Source organism: Hesperophylax consimilis, chromosome 24, assembly GCF_061612785.1.
Source record: "Hesperophylax consimilis isolate HC1 chromosome 24, BYU_Hcon_1.0, whole genome shotgun sequence".
In the NCBI taxonomy this organism is placed as follows: domain Eukaryota; kingdom Metazoa; phylum Arthropoda; class Insecta; order Trichoptera; family Limnephilidae; genus Hesperophylax; species Hesperophylax consimilis.
The window spans coordinates 17,940,065-17,963,473 of NC_142859.1; the positions used below are offsets into that span (position 1 = coordinate 17,940,065).

At 32.8% G+C, this 23,409-nt stretch overlaps 1 protein-coding gene across 2 annotated transcripts in view; it reads right to left on the minus strand.

The window, feature by feature from the left end:
- The window catches only part of LOC149412006 (uncharacterized), a 243,616-nt gene that overhangs the window by 13,463 nt on the left and 206,744 nt on the right, over nt 1–23,409 (minus strand). For both annotated transcript variants that reach the window (XM_089646331.1, XM_089646330.1), the window contains one exon: nt 11,004–11,139. In XM_089646331.1, coding sequence (XP_089502457.1) covers nt 11,004–11,139 — 136 coding nt within the window. The remainder of the gene's footprint in view (nt 1–11,003; nt 11,140–23,409) is intronic.

Below are 23,409 nucleotides of genomic sequence, written 5' to 3' on the forward strand. Positions count from 1 at the left end.
AATTAGCCGACTGACAGTTCAAAAGAAAATGACCATCAACAATAGCGTCACATGTAATACTGGACAAACGATTAAAATTTCACAATAAATTTCGTAAAAATAAACTAGGCTATAAAACCATTATTTCATAGTTTATATGGAAAAGTTTGTACATGATGTAGGTATAAAGTTTTTTTTTTTCACAGTCCTCCTCAATAGAGTTTCCTGTTCTGAGGCGGCCTGAATTTTTTAAAACTTTCGTATTTAGTTTCAAGTTGTCTTTACATCGTCTTCATAATGTTTGAAAGTTGAATATCACTTTGTTCTCTCAGCCATTTTTTTACTTTTGTCTTAAAAATATTAATTTCCGTATTACAGTCTCTGTTTACCAAGAGATGCACAATTGCAAGAGAAGAGTTCAACTAGGCGAAGCTAATTATTGGTTTATCTCTATGTGTTATTAGGGCGCTACCTCTGTTGTTCTCTATTCTATGAGTTTAAGGCGATGCACTACGTCGTCTAATATTTTAAATCGAGCCGCTATCAATAACACCCCTTACGTAGATGGCGATAAGGTTTAAATTCCCGCTTAACACCATCCGCCTGTTTTGATTTATGCAAGAAAAAATCATGGCCAAAAAGTGGCTTTTATTTTATTTGGTGGATGTTCAGGCATTAATATTATTTTTTTTCCGATCATTTTATAAATAACTTTATTTGCCACATTATACAATAAAATCATAACCTAAAATGGATTCTTAAGTGGGAGATTTTGAACTTTAAAGCAGTTTTCATAGGCCTTATACATTATTTTTTCTGGGCTTATAAAAAGACTTATCTAAAAAATACGTGATTATTTCAAAAGCCAAGATGGATTCATCAAAAAGCATGCAAAACATTTCTAGGCGAACAAATTTTCAAACCATAAACACAGGATTTTGCATTACTACGTAGTGCATCGCCTTAACTAAGGTAAATCAAATTAAAAAAATTGACCAGATAAGTATTGTATTACATTATTGTACTTGTGAGGTTCTGCAGTGCCTCCACGATGTTCACAGAAGGGAAGGTGCACTAATTCCCCGTCTTCCTTCGCCACAGACTATCCAGCTTCTGGGGCAGGACACGAATAAGCAAACGTCATCTTAATGGCTGCTTCTGAGTGACTCAGCTCTCCACGTACTGAGCGATTATTTACATTTAACCATTTGACCGAGCATTTAATGTTTTTTATGTTATAATTAGGTACCTACTTATAATTTTTTTTTATTTAATTTTTTGTCATTGTTCTTATTTCTCTGTTGTATATATATTATGGAATAATCCTGTCCTCCTTGTCCTGCTTGATTAAAATTTAAATACATATGACCAGATACTAATTTCTTACAATTAAACTCAAAGGAATAACAACTGATTTTCTAGTGGCTACATCGAAGCGTACTGAAGGAAAACAATGATAAGAAAATTGTTTGCGATTTCATTACTAACACGAACAATACGACATATTATATTATTATTATTAAACAGGCTTTCAGCTCTCATTTGTACGAGGAAACCAATGACAGACAAGAAAATGCCACATATAATATCAATGTGTATTTGTACATACACCAAAGTGTGATTCTAATATTATAATACACGGTGGCCCCTTTAAAACCCATTCCGTCTGGGCAGTCACAATTTAGGGCGACTATCTTAGAAGGTCTTTCGTTCAAGACGCCTTAATTTAGTTCCACTATCTTAGAAGGTCTTCTGTCTGAGACCCCATAATTCAGGGCGACTATCTTAGAAGGTCTTCCCTCTTGACAATTTTTTTATTATTTTGACGTAAAAAGAGTATGCAAATTTTTAAATTTGTTTCATTTTAAATTACAAAAAATATTGGTGTAGTCAATTTTTTACTACACCAATAAATTCAGGACAAGTTCGCACAACAATGAATTAAGTTTCTGTGGTCAGTTTCATTCAAAATAACTTCGGATGTGATGGGGACTGAAAGTTCATTCAAGTTTTCAATTTATTTTGAAATTCGATATACTATTTTTTTATTATTATTACAGACATTTCAACTAAGTCGAAGAAAATATTCGGTCAGTATCTTTCAAACTTGGAATTCGACTTCAGAAAAGAAAATTTCAGTTGTGCTCTAAATAAGTTCATTTACGAAAATAAACATTATTCTTGAATACGCCTAAGCCGCGTTTTGTGAATATATTTGAATACTTCTTAACCTTCTCCTTTCTCTTCTCTATTTCTTGCTCACCTTATTTAGTCTCACGACAGACCACAAAATTGTGGATGCCAATTCCAACTATTATCCAAGTATATCCAAGCCTACATCCTACATCAACCATACTCCATTCTACGCTTTATCTTATTTCCAGAGATTTTCAATGGTTTCAGGACTTATTTTCTTACCCAGGTCAGAAAATTGTCAATAAATGAATGTTATTTTCTTTGGACTTTTTTAAAATACATTATAAAAATATTAAACGTGAAGGAAAATTAACCAATTAATACAGGATTTTCCAATAAGAGGTGTTATTTTGAATAGCCCGCTTTTTTAGTAGATTTTTCTTTGGAACTGTAATTTTTTAACATTTGACAAGTAAAAAAAACGCCATTAATAAAAATGGAACGATACACGCTTCAACAACGCATTGAAATTATTAAAATTCACTTGAGTGAATCAAATGCAAATCATCTTGAGTGATGAGGCCCATTTCCACCCCGGTGGCTTCGTCAACAAGCAAAATTGTCGCATCTGGGGCTCGACCCAGATGCGACAACTAAACCCAAGAGTTATTGTTTAAAAGCCTCTTTATCCTCAACGTGTCACTGTTTGGTACGGTTTATGGTCCAGTGGGGTCATTGAACCTTACTTTTTCGAAAATGAGGCTGGAGCAACAGTTACGGATCGAACGAACGAATGGATCGCTTTCGAGAGATGATTAATGATTTTTTATGGCCGGAATTGTATGGTATTGATCTGGACAACGTTTTATTTTAAGAAGACGGCGCTACGTGCCACATAAACAACGAAACCATTTATTTTTTACGATCGAATATCAAAATAACACCTCTTATTGGAAAACCCTGTATATACCTACTTAACAGAACTTCGTTCCCATTTGAAATAAATATTAACATATATATATTGTTTGCTAAACTAGTGCCAACGAGATATCGTACGGATGTCTTCGACGTTCGTCTATTTCATTCTTTTGCTTTTTGTTTGAAAACGAAAAAGACAGAAGATACTAGAACGACGATTTCACGTGAGATCACTCGCTGGTACTAGAATAGTATTCATTCGTATTAAATTCTAACGAAACAGCTGTCGCCGACCTTTAATGTTGATGTTCTAAATGTTTTTGGCTTTCAATCTTCAAGGGTATTGAAGAGAAAGACAAATTTTCATAGATAAATTGCATTTTAAGGAGCAAATTTTATATTTTTTTTTAATATTTGAGTCTTGCATGGATCACTCTGTACCGCCCCACTAATCCAGAACAGTCTGAAAACTAAATTGGGCTTTGAAATTAATTTAACTATGACTTAAACTTCATCCTTGTACCTATGAGAATGTTTTTAATGACAAGCATTTCCCATTACGCTCTCTCTTCAATATAAAGGTACAATATAGGTCGCCCGTACTAGCCTATCAGTCCTATTACCTCCAAGGGTGTCGACAACAATATATTCACCAGAGGAAATGTAATTAAATTCCCAACAGCGTATTCGTGACACGTGTCAGATACAAAAAGGAGAATATCATGGTATTTATTTAACCCAGGGGTCTTGAACCTTGAAGGCATTGTTGATTGGGAGTAATCTAGCTTCGTTACAAATTCTGCTTGGCAGAACTTAACAAATTATTGACCTTATGCTCTCCATTCATGAATAAGTATTTCTACAAGTATTATTTTTATCTCACTTAATAATAATAGTAATAAATGTTTTCCTATCTTCCTTTTTTGTAAAAAATAGAAAAAAACATTCACGCATCATTAAAAATTGGTGGTATAGAAAATATTTACTATTTATTTTATAAATATTAAAAAATTACAAAATTTTGGTGACTTTCTCAACTACCATACTAGGCTCATGCCCGTATTATGATAGTCGTACATGATTTGTGTAAGAATAATAATAATTATATACATTCTAAGACTATAAAAATATTACCATTCGTTATTTCGGCTACTGGCATTATACCTAGCTCTCTCATTGAAAATTTAGGCGTATTAGATCAATAAAAAAAAATTGTATATAAAAATGCAAAAATCAGTCATTTTTAATAGATGTAGGATAACGAAAGATTTTTAAAATATTTATGTTGAGGGATCAGTAGGATTTATAGGCCCTTTTAGGAGTTCTACCGAGCCGAACCCTCTGATATGAAAATATCTTGAGTCGGTGACTTATTTTCCCATTTGATCTCTGTTGAGTTGACGTGTTGTTTTGTATTACTATTATTAATTTGCTTATATAATGCACTTGCATAATGTTGATTGACTAGATGATCATTTATGGAAAAGTGTGTGGAAGGGTTTAGTTTTTCCTATGGGGAAGATTTAACCCGGACAAAAAATCGGAAAAATGGAAAGGGAAATTATTATGGTAGAAAATTTAAAAAATGTATATTATTATAGAAACCATGTAAGAAATAGAAATAAAAATAATACTTAATAAGTACTAAAAATAATAAATGATATAGTTAAAACTATTTTTTAACAGTTATAAGAACTCGTGTATTTTTTAACGAAGGCTAGTCCCCTTTCAAATAGCCAATGTTTAACACGGATAGTAAAAAGGAATATAGAATTAATTCAATTTATATCGGTGTTTAAAGCATTTTTTATTTTAGGAACGATGAATCAGAATTGCCGTTGAGTGAATGTGGTTCTAGTTTTAGGGGCCACGCATCCAAGGTTTGATGAAAAGCGGGTGTGTGCTTTATGTCGTGGAGACACCAGCAGGTTATTTTTTCGTACGTAGCACAAGCTTGTCTTAGAATATTAAGTAATACTATGTTATGTTGTGTTTTTTTTCAAATAATTGTCAATATATTTCAATTGTGTTTTTAGTGCAGTTGAGTAGGTACGGTCTGTATTTTGTGTCAGTATATATTATCAATTTCTGATCTCCCTATGTTTTGTATCCAACTTTTTATTTGAGATTTATATGTTGAATGAGAGTTGAAAAGTTTAGTATCATAGTAGAGGAAGCTATTTTACCCAAATATTGTATGTTGTAGTTACTTGTTGGATATGTTTTTGACCTTGAATTCTAGTGTTTCTAATATATATGTTAGTTGTTATTTTTTGTGTTTTGTATTTATGAATATGTATGGTTGTTGTTTTAGAATAGTGTTGTTTAATTGATTTAATGTTAAAAGATTGTAATAAAGTTTTATGCAACTCATTTTAAATACCATGGAATATTAATACTACTCTTAACTACTTTGGCAATATTTACTTGTATTGGCTAGATAGCCGCTTAAAGCACTAGTGTAGCGTGTTACATTCCCTAATAGCCGCTTTAATGTTTTTTTAAATACGAATAAAAAAGCAGTCAGGTCGTATGTAAGTTACCTAATAATCATTTAGTATTTTTTGATATCTGTAATTGAATAAAGTAAAAAAATATACATTTCAATTAAAATTCTAAATGTTTGAACGATAACCAAGCCGCACAAATCGCGCCGCTAGGATGCGCTATTTTAGCATACTGCCATTATAATTTATGGGAAATCTCAGAAGTGCATGGAATTATTTATAACTAGCTGTTCTGCCGAATTGCTTATTTAAAAAATCTAAACGATCCATTTAACGTCCAGAAAGTATAAATAATTATAATTTGTCGAGTTGAACTTTAGTTTAAATATTGCGTATTCTAACTTGGGTACGACTGATGGCTGAGTGTTCCATAAAGTCAAATTCACGCAGGTTCAATAAAAATCTCATCGCTTCAGGCCAGAATTAAGACCAAAATCATACGACCTATTATTTATATATAAAAGATCTTTGTATCCTGATCTGGTTTAGGGTGGTTTTGGTTTAATATTCTGTTATATCCACAGTAATTTTTAGTTTATAAGAATGGGAAAAGGAATGAAATACCGGAGAGTTTTAAGTAAACGAGTAAACGTCTTCACAATTTTATTTTGTGTTACAGTTATGAACAAAGTCGAAATTAAAAACTCTGGGTAATAATCTCTTTTGCGGGTATTGAAATTTCATATAAATGTAAGTTCAATGAAAAATTATTGATAATTAAACTAATCTATAAACTAACTATCAAGACTAACGAGACCCTATCCTTGAGTATCAAATAAAATTCTGTGCAACAACCCGTCCTTCAGTACAGTAATATTGGTACAGTATTATTTATATACATTTATACAGCGTTCAATAATATTTATTACAATATTTGTTACATTAATATTTTTCCATGGAAAAATCAATCAATAAAGTCAGTATTTATATTTATTTATAATTTTTTAAATTTACCAATTTTCGTACGTTACAAAAACAAGTCGTTGGCCGTCGCTGATTAAAGATCCAGGTTTTTTCGAATAAACGAAAGTTTCCGCAAAAAATCTCCAAACAGCTATGGTTATTAAAAATTGAAAAGTAAACTGAAAATATATTAAAATATTGTCTGATGTTTCACAAAACAAGAAATCTGACAATAGAGCATTTATGAAGCAACTTGATGGTCCTTGATTTCAATATACTCGAATAAATAAATTTTTAATTTAGTGTAGGTGCCAAGGATCTAATAAAAGAAGATTTAACGAATTGCTCATTCGTTTTAAAAAACAATCAGCAACGCCTTGGGTATCAGAGATATTTTTAATATTAAGTGAACCAAAATAAATGAATTTTCTGTTTGTTTATTTGTTTAGGTTAGCAAACCAAATTGTTTCAACACAACCAACAGTACAGATCAGATGAAAAATACAAATGGATACTAATAAGAACTACTAGTTAATAAATCCAATAAGAACTGATAGTTAATAAATAAAATAAGAACTGATAGTTAATAAATATAATAAGAACTTATAGTTAGTAAATCTTTTCTCTTATTTTAAACCAAAACCAAAATTACATCTAAAAATCATAAGAAAGTATATAATTAATTTGTTATTTATTTAATTAATTAATTAATTAAATTATTTAATAATTTGAAATTTAATCTGTTAACTTGACTGTACTAAAAAAAATCTTCCTAGTTGGACAGTCAAAAGCTTCCTTCAATATAATGTTATGTATCTTTTCAAAATAAATAAATTATTAATGATTTATCAATGACGATTTCACATTCGAAAAAAATAATCTTTACTGCATTATAGTATGCCAGCTGATTATATTTTCATAATAACTTACTTGTTTATTGAAAACTATATTTTTGTCAATTTTGCCGTTTTACCACGTAATGTGTTTTATAATAATAATATACACATAATCTTATAATAGTAAGCACCTTCCCCTGAATAGCTTCCTTGTACTCAAAAAAAATATTTTACTGTGCTCAACAGCCGCTGCTGTCACCGGCCAAAACGGCCACCATCTTGAGCCGGAACCGAAACGTAAGAAAAAAATGTATAGACAGATGAAATGCTAAATGGTCGAGTTAAACTACGCTTATCAACAAGATTTAAAAAAATTGATTTTGGCAGGTGCTAGAAAGACAGTCACAGGAAAAGGAATGGAGCATTATTGGCACACAAACTCCAACGGCTCGGAGGGCTTTGAAGCAGAGAATGGACGGTTATGTCGAGAGTATTTCCTCCTGGGGTAAAAATAATCTCGTCGAATTTAATGTTTCAAAGACCCAATCCTGTCTGATTACGTCTAAAAGGGATCTGAATGATAATCTAGTCTCCTTCAACGGAAGCAATCTTCCGAACAGACCTTCCATTGATATGCTTGGTGTAACTATAAGTGACCAGCTCAGGTATGGGGGCTCCATCGAAGCCAGAGTAAAGCTGGCCTCTCAGAAGCTTGGCGTGCTGTACAGGGCCCGCAGATACTTTAATAGTACACAACTGCTGACACTGTACAAATCGCAAGTGCGCCCTACTGTCGAATTTGGCAGCCATCTCTGGTCCGGAGCCCCTAAATACCTGAAAAAAACCCTTGACTCTGTGCAAAAACGGGCGGTCCGTTTGATAGATTCCCCAATCTCAACAAACGGAATGCAATCTTTAGAGCACAGGCGTCAGGTAGGTATGCTGTGTCCTTTTTCTATCGGTATTACAATGGAAGATGCTCTGAGGAACTAGCGTTATTGATCCCTTCAGCACCGGTGCGTAGTCGGGATACACGCCAAACGCGCGCCCAACATTTGTACACGGTTGACATTTGTCACATGAGAACGGGTCGCTTCTACGATTCGTTCTTAAGTTCAACAGCTCGGCTATGGAACGAACTGCCGGCCTCGGTGTTTCCTCCCTCCTACAACATCTGACTCTTCAAGACCCATGTTCACTACTTCCTCTCCACAAAAAGACCCTCCACACAGCATCCCCAAAGATGACATAGGCCCCGAGGGAAATTATTTTCTTCAGGGCCTCCTGTGTGGAGTTAATATAAAAAAATATAAAAAATTAAATGATTTTTTTCAGGAACTTAGAATTAAATGATGAAATTGCTGTTGTATAATAAAAATTTTAATCCCCATTTCCTAGTCCGGTAAAGCTACAGTGGTGTCATTCTATTGATGACTCTATCTCTTGTTACAAAGCTCTTGCAGGTGTTTCTCTAAGAATTTATATTAAATGGACGTTTATATATTAAAGGACACTTTTACGCATCCTAGCTCATACGCAATTTGTTTATATTCAGAAGTTAATATTCGATATAGAAAGATTTTCAAATTGTGTAGCTTAAGTCCATAGGATGCTGCCAATTTTTAAATTCTTTTAGAAAAAATTCTTATCAGAAATGTTCTTGGTCTTCCATGGAAAACACATGTCAAGGACATATATTCAATTTCCGGTAACCTTCCAATCACTGTCCTTCCCAAACATGAAATCACGACCAACATCCTACAAATTACCCAACAATCAACACACACTAACATCAATCTACTTTACAATCAAGATATCCACAACCCCAATACAATACAACCGGAATAACAAAAAAATCGAATTCCTCTAACACATTACGAAATATGAAATAAAATCTCTTAACTATATTGCCTACATACTCTATAACTCTCTGCCAGATTTTTTGTGTAAAAACAGCCATCGTAATCCAAATTAAAACCAATTCAAAGTAAAGCTTTAAAGAATATTTCTTGTCATGTTATACTTTGTTTTGTTTCTTTCTCTTTACTTTTCTATCCCTTATATTTGTATTCGAGCATAATCAAAATACTCATGTGAAATTCTACCCATTAACTCCCATCTATGTGTTGTAAGTTCCTTAGCCCTACAATGAGTTTTATAACCCATCGGGATTACACTAGCAAAAAATAAAAAAATATATAAAAAATAAAATAAAAAAAAGTATGGACCCTAGAAGGCAATATAATTTGTTTAAAATAACTTACTTGGTGTGGTCAATCGCCCGGAATATGCTAGTTTATTTTCGTAATACCTTACATGTTTTTAGCAAAATCGTGTTTTTGTAAAATGTATCGTCTTATCAGGTAATGTGTTTATATATTCATTATTTTTTTATAAATCCTTCCCGTGGATGTTGTTTCACCAGGATAGCTAATTATAAATTGTGAGTAACATATTATATAACTAGTTGTACCCCGCCACGTTTAGCTGTGGCTCAGTCTTCTCTACAGATATAGAAACAAAAGCGCATGTTGCTTTTACGTCCAACAGATGTCGCTGTTTTTTAAAAAAGCTATTTTTTTACCTGTCATAAGTGGTGTCTATTTAATATAGGCATATAAAAACACAAGCGTATTCTAATGCAATGTTGTGTTAAAATTTTAGAGCAATCGGTGAAGAAATTTCGGAGTTAGATGAAGATATACTAAAAATTGCTGAATTTTTATTACCTTTTCTAGCTTAATAATAAGCGTTTTTGACAAAAATAAATTATTCATGTGAGGATTTCCCGTAAATAAACAGAGTACTGTGACTTTTCAAATTCGGAATTATGACATGTGACCTGGAATTTTGCGACCCGCTTTTTCACAGATAAAATAAAACAAATTTCCAAGAAACGAAACGACAAGCTAAAATAATTTTAAGAAACATTATCCTTGACAAGCGAATCAAAAAAATATTTTAATTCCTTAGGAGCACTTTTTCAGATACAAAATACCATAAAATTGAGGCAATCCGGAATGATGCTAACAAACCACTGCCGATTTCTTGGCACTGATTAAGGCGATGCACTACGTCGTGTAATATTTTAAATTGAGCCGCTATCAATAACAACCCTTACGTAGATGGCGATAAGGTTTAAATTCCCGCGAGTCCCGTCGAGAGCCCTACCCCTCGGCCACGGAGGCCTTGAAAAATTTTTTTTTTTCACTAAGATTACTAGGTAAATCGATAAAAGTGTTTGTGGGCCTATCCGTGTTCCTAAAGAAAGCTCATTTTTGCCTTACTTACATATGTTGAAAATACATACGTATTTACCGAAATTATTTATTTTGATCTCATAATTTGCCAATATATCTTAACACAAATAAAACCTAAAATAATCTTTATCAATCCGACTTTATGACCGTGTTAAATCTTCCCCACAGGGAAAACTAAACCCTTCCACACACTTTTCCACAGTTAATTATCATCTAGTTAATCGACATTATGCAAGGACATTATATAAGCATAATAAATACAAAACAATACAAGAACAACACGTCAAATCACCAGAGATCAAATGGAAAAATAATTCACCGACTCCAGATATTTTCATATCAGAGAGTTCGGCTCGGTAGGACTTCTAATTGAACCTATAAATCCTACTGATCCCTCAGTATAAATATTTAAAAGTAAGAAATCATAATAGTAAATAGTAAAAGTAGAATATATTATTATTTACCGACAATCTCCAATCTGGTTGACTGTATCTCCGTGTGAAACAGCGGCGCGTCGGCCGATACTTCGCACTGGTACACCCCTGCTAATTGACGGTGGACCCCTGTCAGTGTCACTCGCTGGTCGTTAGAGGCTGATAGCTGTGAAAAATAAAATGTTATCATTATTATTATTATTTTGTTTCTGTAGAAATAAAGACAAAAATTATTTGGAAACGATGAATCTTTTCCTTGTTGAAAAAAACCTATCTATCACGTTTCGAACCGTGATGGAGTAACTCAATAAAACCCATGAATGTAATATTTAAAGTTTTGGATAAAAATAGACTTTGATCAGATTAATGTCTTCAATCAGTATTTAATTGCCTGTTCTTGTGGATAAAAAAAGTTAAATATATTTTAATTTTTTATTTTTTGACAAACCAACCGACGACACGCGTCGGTTAGTAGTATTACAGTATCCATCATCAAGAAGGATAATAATAAAAGTAAAAATATTTGGAAGATTAGTATAGCGCCGTTTCGGTTTAAAATCATCTAAAAGTTTCGGTATAGTAATATTTAGATGATTTGTATATCGGCGTTTTTCTGCAAAATCATTTCAGGGGCGCAGTACAAATAAATAATATGCTTCAACAATTATCTATCTTATAACTAACTATAGACCAGTAAAAATATTATCAGATGTGCCCTGCTATTGTCTGCCCTTATGATGGATACTGCTCATAGAAAAATATTATCAGATGTGCCCTGCTATCTTCTGCCCTTATGATGGAAACTGCTAATAGAAAAATATTATCAGATGTGCCCTGCCATCGTCTGCTCTAGAGATGGATACTGCACATAGAAAAATATTATCAGCTGTGCCCTGCTATTGTCTGACCTTATGATGGATACTGCACATATGAAAATTCCTGATAGAAAAATGAGTAATTCTAATTTATTAAAAATCTCTTCACATTGTATTCCTGTTAAAAACGGGGTTGAAGGCCATTAACGAATGAATTGATAGGTATCCTAAAACACTTAAAGTGGAATGCCTATGTTTTGTGACGATGCACTGTGTTTCGTTTCATATAGCTAGACGGAAAAAAGTCACTTTGGAATTCTTGAAAAATGACGTCATGGGGGTATTAACAGGTAGTTAGTGTGACAAATTCTTTTGGAATTGGGGTAATTAATGCACGGGTTGACTCATACCAGAGCCCTAAAGTTAGGTAAATTAATTAATGAATTATCAGTTCCTTTTATTCGCATCTTGTCGCGCGAGCTGTAAGGTTGTTTATGTGGTTGAAATAATGTGTTTTGGTTCTAAAAAAAATGGAGGCTACTTTGGAAGGTATGTAGTATGTTATAATTGTAAAATTTTAATATAAAACATTGCAGTTTTTTTAAAAAATAATGTTTAACTTGTGTATTTTTTTGTGCTTTAAAAATATTCAATTTCTAACTTCTCGAGAATTTTTTTCGGATAAAGTATCAATAAGGTTCCGTGATTTTTTTTTTGTAGATTAAACAATTAATTTTCTATTCAAATCAGTTTCGATATTTTTGCTCATTAATGCTCACCAATCATAATTTGTCATTTCACAGGCACCACATACCAGATTTCCAGGCAGAAATTGTTCGAGACGTGGAGAAGTTTACCCAAGAAAGAAAGGTTTCAGGGAATATATAATCATATTTTAAGTAAATTTAAACGTCAAAATCTCAGTGCAAGCAGTGAAAAAAATTTGAAAAGCCAAGTACAGTTAATATCTTTGAATATAACCAAAAAGTGGATCGCAGTTTCTCGGATTTGATAAATTTTAGAATTAACATTGAAGATGTAGATTTGAAAATGTAAAATTTAAAATGTTATTAACTATGGTAGATGGCAAAATTTGCAATTTAATGGAAACAAGTCGACTATGTCGTGTTATATCTGTGGTGCCAAACCCAGTGAAATGAATACTACGGTTATCAATAGAGTTCCACGACAAGAATTTTATTCCTTTGGCTTATCTACATTGCATGCCTGGATAAAAACTTTTGAATGTTTTTTGCATATCGCTTATCGAATACAACTCTGGCAAGTCAGAGGGGATGCAAATAAACTAATTTTAAGTACTAGAAAAAAGGGAAAAAAAAATTACAGGAAAGGTTTAAAAGTGAAATGGGATTAATTGTAGATAAACCAAAACCTGGGTTTGGCAACCCAAACACTGGTTTTTTCGGCTCTGCGGGGGCATATGCGGGGCTCATCAAGAGGTTTTGTATAATTTTGAGTACAATAGCTTCTGGGTATAGCATTAACATCGAACATTTTGAACAGTATGTGCATGACACTAAGGAGTTATATCTTAACCTATATGATTGGTATACCATGCCAACAACTGTTCATAAACTTTTATACCATTCATTTGATGTGATTAGTTCGTGCATTGTACCTATTGGGCAGCTGTCAGAAGAGGCGCAAGAGGCGCGAAATAAAGACTGTAAAAGATTTAGGTAATTGCACACCAGAAAAATCGACCGAACATCAACAAACAGAGATATGTTAACCATGCTATTAATTACATCAGATCCAATAATAAATAGTTTTAGAGAGGTTCCAAGAAAAAAAATCGAGCTCACTTCCCTCTGATGTGTTAAATTTACTTGTTCCACCCAATTCCGAGTCAAGAACACAATGTTTGCGATCTGATGACTCCTCTGAACATTATTCTGATGACTCCTCTGATTATTATTCTGATGATTCCTCTGAACATAACTCAGATATCATCTAGTTTCAATAAGCATTATGTTTAAGCACTTTCTCACAAATCTATTGGTTCTGTACTCTGTCTTAAAAAAATTAAAGATGTTTATGTGCAGTTAATTTCTCTCGCCGCAAATGACTCAGATAGCACTTTATTAGATAAGTAATATTTTTTGTTTCGTTACTGTTCTTGCATAACTTTTGATATTATTATTTTATTTTCTGACTGTACTTTCTGCAACTAATGCTTGTTTTTATTAAGTTCCGTTGCTAAATATGACTAAAATTGTTTTCCTAGATTAGTAATAATGATTGTTTTGATTATTTTTTAGCTATTTTTTATAATTTTTTTATACTTTCGCAATTGTTTCGTGATTTGTATTATATTTTTTGACTGTGCTTTTACATATTTATTATTCTCAAAATAGACATATTTTTAACTTTTTAAATTTGTTTTCTTCAAAAACCTCAAATACGGTATTAATACTGTTATGAATTATTTAAAAGATTTTTTTCCGATTTTTTTTAGAAAAAAATTAAATTAATCACTTTCAATCCAAATTTTCAATACATTCAGATTAAATACTCCCCACAAGAGGGTTCCAAACACTTTATAATTATAAAAGAGTTTTTTCCGTCTAGCTTGTATGAAACGAAACACTGTGCGATGTCCGAACACGTGTTCATAAAAATTCTTACATTTTTGCATTTCGTCTTGATATATCATTAAGACCAACGCAGGTGGATGAACACGTGTTCATATATTATTACGAATTTACGAACACTTTATGAGGAAGCGGCTTACAGTCAATAATTTGAAGATATTTTCAATAAATCAACATCACTCCTTTTTCTCCTTGTGTAATGCTGTCCGAAACGTTGGCTAAAGAAGGATGTAACGCAATACGACATAATACCTCAAAAATAAATCACTTTGATACTTTTGGCTGTGAAAATCTTATAATCATATTCCACCAACTGACATATATATTATTTTTGTTTCGAAAAATCACGTAAAGTACATAAAATCACAACTTCTTACTAAGACGTTTTTCCACTTGCCACATTCTATGGTCGAAATGAAAAATCACAAGCGGTGCGTATACACGAGCACTGTAATATATTATCTACCCCCGTTGGTTAGTTTGTTTGTTGCAAAGCACCAGAGTTGCTGCTATAGGGGTAAAGGGAACGACTGTTCCGCGTTCTGGCCGACCCACCCTATTACTATAGCCCAGGCCGGGACCATAAAGCCGATGGAAAGAGGGAGGCATTAGTACGGCGCGGAGGTGCAATAAAAACGTTTAAAGAATAAATCACCCGAAACGGCTAAACCTTTTGGCGAACCGGAGAGTTAGACTTACGGCCGACTTACTTGACTGTTTGTATTGAATACGGCAAAGGATACAGCTATGAATTGAAAATGTAAAGATTTCACTTTTATAAATGTTATTCCACAGAATAGTCTGAATTCTTAACAAATCAGTTCCAATATTGAATATGACAACTAAATTGGTGTCTCTGATTTTAACGCTCCAAAATCCTGTTTAATTATTAATCACTGCTCATTTTATTATTTAAGTTACATATTTGTTTATTTTTAAATTTGTTCATTTTCATCATATACGTTTATTCCGACAAGAAACCGTTCAAAATGTCGATTATTTTTAATTAAATAGTGGTGTATACGAAGTATTTTAATTTCATATAATTAAAAAGGCGCTACAAAGTGATTTTACATTTCTCGAAGAAGTATCCAGATACTTATTCGGTTTATCTAATACCATCATCGTGCAGTAGAAGTGTATCTAATAACAGCTTAAAATCAGTTAGAATGCTATTTATTGTTTTGTGTTTAATTCGTAGAACTCGATCAATCAAATTAAAGTAGTCAGACAAAAAAAGTTAGACTGTTGTTGACGGGGTCAACAACATCCTCCATAATTCTTCTACCTCCGGGACTATATAACTATTTCTTGGAGTTTGCAGGATTGTCCAACAATTTATGTATAGAAAACAACACGAAAGTCTCGATACTTATAACAATTCGGGACACCGTTCGGTATCGGATTTGAGGTAAGTAACGGCTTTGCAATCTTACGCAACTTGGCGCAACTTTCACGCATTTATTACTGCGGAAAAGCGCTTAACGGAAAAAAACTTACTTCATTGAGATTTCAAAACGAAAAAAAAGAAAAAAAATTACGGTTCATTTTGTACTTTTTAGGTAAATTAATTAAATATCTAGTTAAAATTTTGTTATTTCGTGTAGGAAAATTATTGCATGAACACTGTCACTTTTGTTTGTACAGCTTTATGTAGGTTTTCGAAACCGATTGGCGTTTTTCTTTATAATAAGATACACACCCAAAGTAACAGTTGACAAACTAAATATCACTGCTAAATGTGTGGAGCTTGGTCAATTTTTTTTACAATATTTGAAATCGTATCACGGTGGAATATTTTAAAGGGCGTAATCATTGAAAATAACTGAAAAAACGTGGTTGGTTTTTATGGCCATGAAAATTTGTTAATTAACTGATAGTTAATTTTTAAAAATGTTGTCCACACTATAAATAAAAAAATTTAAAAGGACTTAAAAATTTTAAAGTGAATTTGTGTTATAATTATTTAATTTATAATTTTTTGTTATGTGAGTAACGCGCAAGAGTCCCAGCTGCTTCCAACCGTCTTCAGTCGGTGATACTATGGCATCTCCTAATGGAATATGTTGACCATGGTATTCTAATGACTGTGGCATCCTCTAATTACTATACACTGTAGTAGATGCCGCACGATGCTATACGCATGTATTTTAAATTAATAAATTGTGAAATGACCCAAAAATTAATCAAATCATATTAACTTGAGCCCGCTTGGATCCTTCGGGATCCGTAGCCAGGGGTCGCAACCACTCAACCACGGATGCTATCGAAATAAATAAAAAACTTGTAAAATCAATCAAACACTATAAATATTTAAATTATAAGCGAGTGCAAAAACAACGGATTAGGCAGTAAAAAATTATGTCAAAATAAGTTTACAAGAAACAATACTCGCTAAGCTCTAGTCACCTCGTTTTATTGATATCAAAAATACATACATGCATTTGAATAATATGAAATAAAAATTAAATATTTGAACAGTATAAAATTATTGCTACTGTCATTTTTTAACAATAACATTTTAATTATTTCTAAATATCAAAAATCCTTCATTCTTATTTTCAACAATGTAAAGAATTCTCGCAGCCGTTCGAAAAAAAATTGGTGGTCTAAAATTTTGAGGTAAAATGTTAAATTTTACTATTATTTTTCGGAATAACTTATTGAGTAAAACCTCAAATTATAATATTTAAATATTGAAGACAATATTAGTGATTCTTAAACGCAAATCTGAAACAAAAAAATCAGAAAAGGAAACGGTCACATCTGGGACTCGAACCCAGGACCCTTGTCTTTCCGGGACAATGCTCTACCAACTGCGCTAATGGGACCCTATCCTCATCGGTCACTTTTAACTGTATCATACTTCGAATAAGAACTACCAACGTTGTCTTCATTTTTTTCACCGCACATTTTTATTGGCAACTATCTTTATGTATGATCGCAAGATTCACCGTTTCCTTTTCTGATTTTTCTGTTTCAGATTTGCGTTTAAGAATCACTAATATTGTCTTCAATATTTAAAAGTTAAATTTTACGTTAAAGTTCTTCCGAACAGTTGATAGGAATTCTATTCTCGCCCTTTATTTTTTGATTATTGGAATGTGTTTTTCTCGGGTCTGTGCCAGTTATTACATATATTATTCTAATATTATTATTATCCCAATGAATGTACAGTTTTGGATTGTTGGAAACGGAAGTGGCGCCATCTATTATTTTCACAAAGAACCGTTTAAGTTTTCCGACAGCGGCCGCGGATTTCTATTTGCTAGCTATCGCAATTAGTATAATTCGTAATTATTTATTTACAAAACAATATATAAATCAATTACGCGTCCTTTGTTAATAAATTTGATTGAAGTTCTTCTGGTAATATACCTGACAATATCAATTAAGTGATCATTTTCCACAGTATACGTATAAATAATATTTTTAATCAGGAAAAATGTCTAGTAAGCAATAGGAATTAATTGCTCCTAACACTATAGAAAACAGTGGGTAGATTTCCAGTATTGTTTTGTGAATACAAATAAATAAGGGTAGTTTATCTTTTCCACCCCTGGAGCATAACAAGGCAGGCCACGTACAAGTCCCTCCATTCCACTGGTCTGTCTTTGATGAAAAGCGATTTCCCACCCCCAAGGCACCTACCCTTAATTCCTCTTATCAACACTTGGACAGCGTGAGCCGCATTTACTTATTTTAAAACCCCACAGGGATTCGGATCAATCTTGCCGGTAAGGGTGGAATTTTCATGGTGCATTTTTTTTTTGATTTTATTGGTTTATTCAGGTTAGTCTTAGGGCTTTTTAAGCTTAACAACCTCTCGATAACTGAAAACCGTCAAAAGCTAGCCAGAGGGGTAGAATCTTTTAGTGTCGCCTGGATTTGAAATGACTTAAGCTCTGTTTTCAGATCTGAAAAGCAAGGTATCACTTCTCTATCTACTTTGTTTCATTTTACTCTACTCAGCACCATATCATACTTAAATTGGAGATACAATAGTCCCAATGGTTTCTGTGCGAATCTTGTGCGGTGTGTATTCATTATTTTTAATGGAAATGAAATGTAAAACATTATTTGTCAGAGAGAGATTCCAAACTTTTCCAAGGAATATAAAAGGTATTAAATATTTTTTTAGAGAAAGTTGACCCCAATATAAATATATATTTAATTAAAAAAATAATATATATATATATATATATATATATATATATTATTTTTTTAAATATATTTGGGTACAGGTTTTTTACATGCTTTTCGACTACCACACTAGACACATGTCCGTATTATGGGAGTCGAAATTATTTATTTAGAAACAAGTTAAATAATTTAACACTTTTCAAAACGCAGTTTGTACTATTTTACTTCAAGTGCCATATATTCTTTCACTGAGTTGGATAATATTAAAAAACACACACTCATATATAATATTAATTACTTTCATCGTTTTTACGACCACAGAAAAAAAAAGAATAAAACTTATTCTAGTACCTAAGCATCACAGAGGAAAGTTTTGTTTTAACTTGACCATTTGGCATTTCATCTCTCTGTAAATTTGTTTGTTACGTTCCGTTTCCGGTACAAGATGGTGACCGTATTGGATAATCCATTTTTATTCCGCAAGAGTTCACATGAACGTGGAAAATAATAAATCAGATGGTATCAGGTAAGTTTTTAGATTTTCACGGCCAAAAGCATTTTGGCTGTTTGTTTTTGGGGTGTTATGCCGTGTTGCGCTAACTCCTTCTTTAGCCGACGTTTCGGACAGCGTTGCAGTGTCCATCATCAGGGCAGATCCACATCTTCGGATCTACCGGATCTGCCCTGATGATGGACACTGCAACGCTGTCCGAAACGTCGGCTAAAGAAGGAGTTAGCGCAACACGGCATAACACCCCGAAAACAATAACCAAAAAAAAAAAAACAGATGGTATCAGATTAGATCAATATTATGGTACCTACCTGTCTGCCCGAAGCAATGTCATTGATATGGTTAAGTTACTTATAAATTAAATTGTATTAGTCCTTATCGGAATTCCGTAAAATATTTTTGGTCTATAATTAAGTAAGTATGTATTTAACTTACAAATTCTATAATGTCAGTAAAAATTTAGATTTTGGTTTGCTAAATAATAGTCAGTGGAAAAAAAAAATTTTTGTACGCGAGGTCTACTGTTCACAGAACGACTATAAGTAGGAATATGTATATTTTTATGCTAAGCCAACATGCTTTCTTTCAATTCTGTAAACCTGAACCATTAAGTCTTGTCACATCTCGATCGATTTGTTTGCCTTTTGGGCTGAGGGAATTTAAAAACAGACCACTGTGATCGTTTTGCATACGTATATACAAGTAGCAGAGGTGGGTTGGAAAAGCTTGCTAGGTAAGTAAAACGTGCATTTTGAATACACTAATGTGTTCACTCTGGAGCTTTACAGAAGCGTTTAGTGTATAAAATGCTAATGGACGTGAAGATTGTAATTCATGTTTTACAGAAGATTTTTTTTTATACATTGTCAAAAATTATACCCACTCTTGTAGCATGATGTCTACCCTTTAAACTTTGAAACGAGAGATTAAATGTTTGATTTCCTCGAAGCATGGACACATATTTAATATTATATCAATATTTTGTTCTCATTTTTTTGGTTCAATTTCATTACCGGCTGTAGAAGGGAGTTTATTGACTTCTAATTTGAATACACATTTTCTAAACGTACGCAACCCACTTTGCTAGACGATGTCTCTTCAGACTGGAAAACATTGACGGGATCCGTCAACGATAGGTAAGTCAACTAGCAAGCTTACGTAAGACCATAATTCAGAATTGAAACGTTGCTTGAAATAGATTTAGCCGTGTTTGGTTATTTTAGATCTGAATATCCAGATACTCTCCCACCTTTATCTTCCTCATCTCATTTCCCTCAGCCTCACAACATATCCTAATCGAGGATTCCATAGTCTCTCTGACTCCAGATGGTTGAGAGCATTTGAGACTCTTGTACGGTATGCACATAAAAAAAGTTTGTTTTGCTGCAACAGTGGTACAGAAATTAAAAAAAAAATTGACAAGATCTGTCACTTGGGAACGAAATATAATAATATTATTGCATATTTTAATTAATTTTGTATTTTCTCTCAGGATTTTAACACATGAACGGTTCCTGAGTTAAGATTCATACATTTTTCCACGGAGATTATCGATAGATGTATCAATCACAAAATCTATTCACCGTTCATTGATAGGTACCTTCTAAATGACACGAGATCATCAATTTCAAACACGAGAATTTTCTATAATCTGTGGTACTTACGGGCTGAAGTACAAAAAAGCTATAAAGGGCCACATGAAATTTATTTATTGTTAATTATAAATAAAATAAATATATTTAAAAATAAAATAAAATTAAAATTAAAATGATAAAATTTATTGTTTTATTATTTAAAACAAAACATTGCTCATGACAACAAAGGAAAGCATTAATTTTATGGAGTTTATTCTAGTATTACCACCAGAAGATATCATATTAAAAAAATAAAAATACTTACAAAACAATATTTATGTTAAAAAATTCTGATTTCATTGATTTAATGTTTAAAATAAACTTAGAAAGAAAGAATCCCCACCAATTTGTTTGGTCAATTGTTTTGTATCCATTGCCAAATAATAAACATCAAACGGGAGGAAGCATTATACTGCGAACAATGCCGTGTAAAGTATTTTTGGCAAAAGAATGATAAAGGCGAGCGAATGCACCCAGGGAGAGAAGTTTTAGACATCGCCGTATTGTACAAATCCAATTTATATAAATAAAAACACAAAACTGCTGTGAAAAGAATTCGATTCATTGAAGGACGTAGAAGCAGTAACGGTGAAATAAGAAAAATATCATCCGCTTACTCTAAGATTGTATCGATGAGTTTAAAAGAATTTTCGTTATTTCTTTTGAAACGGTTCAAATGATTTATTTTTTTGATATTATAGAAAGAAACAGTATATGAGTTACAGAGATGAAACAATATACAATATACAAGAAGGTCGCGGTTCGAACCCGGCGTGCGCAAATAATTTTTATTTGATTAATTTGTGTTATTTCACAATTAATTAATTAAAATAATATATAGTATATTTGCGGCACGTTCCAGAGTGGAAGACACTACCAGTATCGACCTGGTGTAAGACCACCATTCAGAATTGAAACGTTGCTCAAAATGGCTTTAGCCGTGTTTAGTGACTAGATCTGAATAGCCAGGTACTTCCCCACCTTCCTCTTTCCCTTCCCCACTTACCTTCAGCCTCACAACATCCCCCAATTGGGGATGCCATAGTCTCACTGGCTCCAGACGGGAGCAGTTGGGACTCTTGTGAGGTATTCACTATAAAAAAAAAAAAAGATATTTCATGTTGGGTATCTATAATATGTTTAGTTGAAATGTCTGGTAAGTGGTATGTTTATTCCTTAATTACCAGGTGACGTGTGTATTATATAGGTGTGTCTGTTTGAATGCGTATTGAACAGTTTATATTATTGACATGATGCCACGTTTGAATTTGGGCAGTGAATCCGAAAAAATGTCAATATTTGAGTTCAGAAAAATATCATTTATAGTGTGAAGAGCTCGGTTAATTGGCGAATTAATATCTATAATCTAACTAATATCTTCTGGCGTAAAATAAGGATTACTTATTTTTTTAATGAATCACAATTATTTTGACGTTGGGTTTTATAGTTTTAGTTTTATAGGATCCAACCATTTAAATTTTTTTCATACATTAAAATTTATGTAAACATCTCTCGTTAGAAGCATTCTAGAATATAAATATATGATTGAAAGTGTCTGCAAGGAGACAAGATCGGCAACTAACTGGGGCATTGAGAAGCAGCAAGGCTGGACAGAATCACCCGCAGTTGCACCAGGGTCAAGGACAAGGATCGGTGCCTAACAGCGGCAACACAGTCAAGGTCGAGGATCAGTGTCTATGTCACAGGCGTGGTCTGGGGAGGAGTCTTCTGCACCATAAGGAGTTTTCATTTGTACAAATTCCAAGTCCAAAATTAATACACCTCAAAAATTTGCTTTGTTTACTTACCAAAAATCAATATTTAATTTTTTTTTCTTTCTGTATTTTATACTATTCTTATACAATCACTGTAAATGGCTAATTAAATAACGATCTCCGTCTACGAATCAGGAGGTCACGTAATTGTTTATTTACATGAAATCCACATAAAAAAAAATAACTTTTAAAAAAAATGTATATTTGTCTCTTCCCTGTCCCTTGCCTTATCTGATTCCTACAGTCTTACAATATACCCCCAATTAAGGCTGTCATAGTCCCAAGCTATTGCTAGAGAATTCAGAGCAGTTATGGCTTAGGACTCCTATAGTTTTTCACAAAATAGCAATAAATTAAAAATATTAAAATTTGTAACCTCAGCACGGTTAATCCAACATCAACATCAATCATCAACAGTAAGACATGCATACTAAAAACCAGGGTAATAAGTGTTGCCTCGATAAAACTATATAAATATATAAAGCAAAGAAGAGTGTTCCGGTGTGGGTTTGTGAGATTGTGTGTTTATTTTTTAAACAAATCTACGGTTTTGAAGAGATTGAGATTGGTGAAATTTTGCACACTTGACCTCCAAAACAAGAAAAAGGTAACTGTCTACATGCGATTTAAATAAAAACTTCTCCACCCTCTAATCCCACTCCTTAAAGTCATGTTTTCGTACCCACTTCTTGATGAATTTTAGCAGACTTACCTACAAAATAATAGGAAAATTATTGACTTCGTCTGTTTTCGATAAACTTTGATTAAAGCTCGGCCAACGCCACACGGTGTCGCAAAAATGTATTTTGAGGATATGGTCTGTTAATGAGACAACGGTTAAGGCGATGCACTACGTCGTGTTATATTTTAAATTGAGCCGCTATCAATAACAACCCGTACGTAGATGGCGATAAGGTTCAAATTCCCGCTTAACACCATCCGC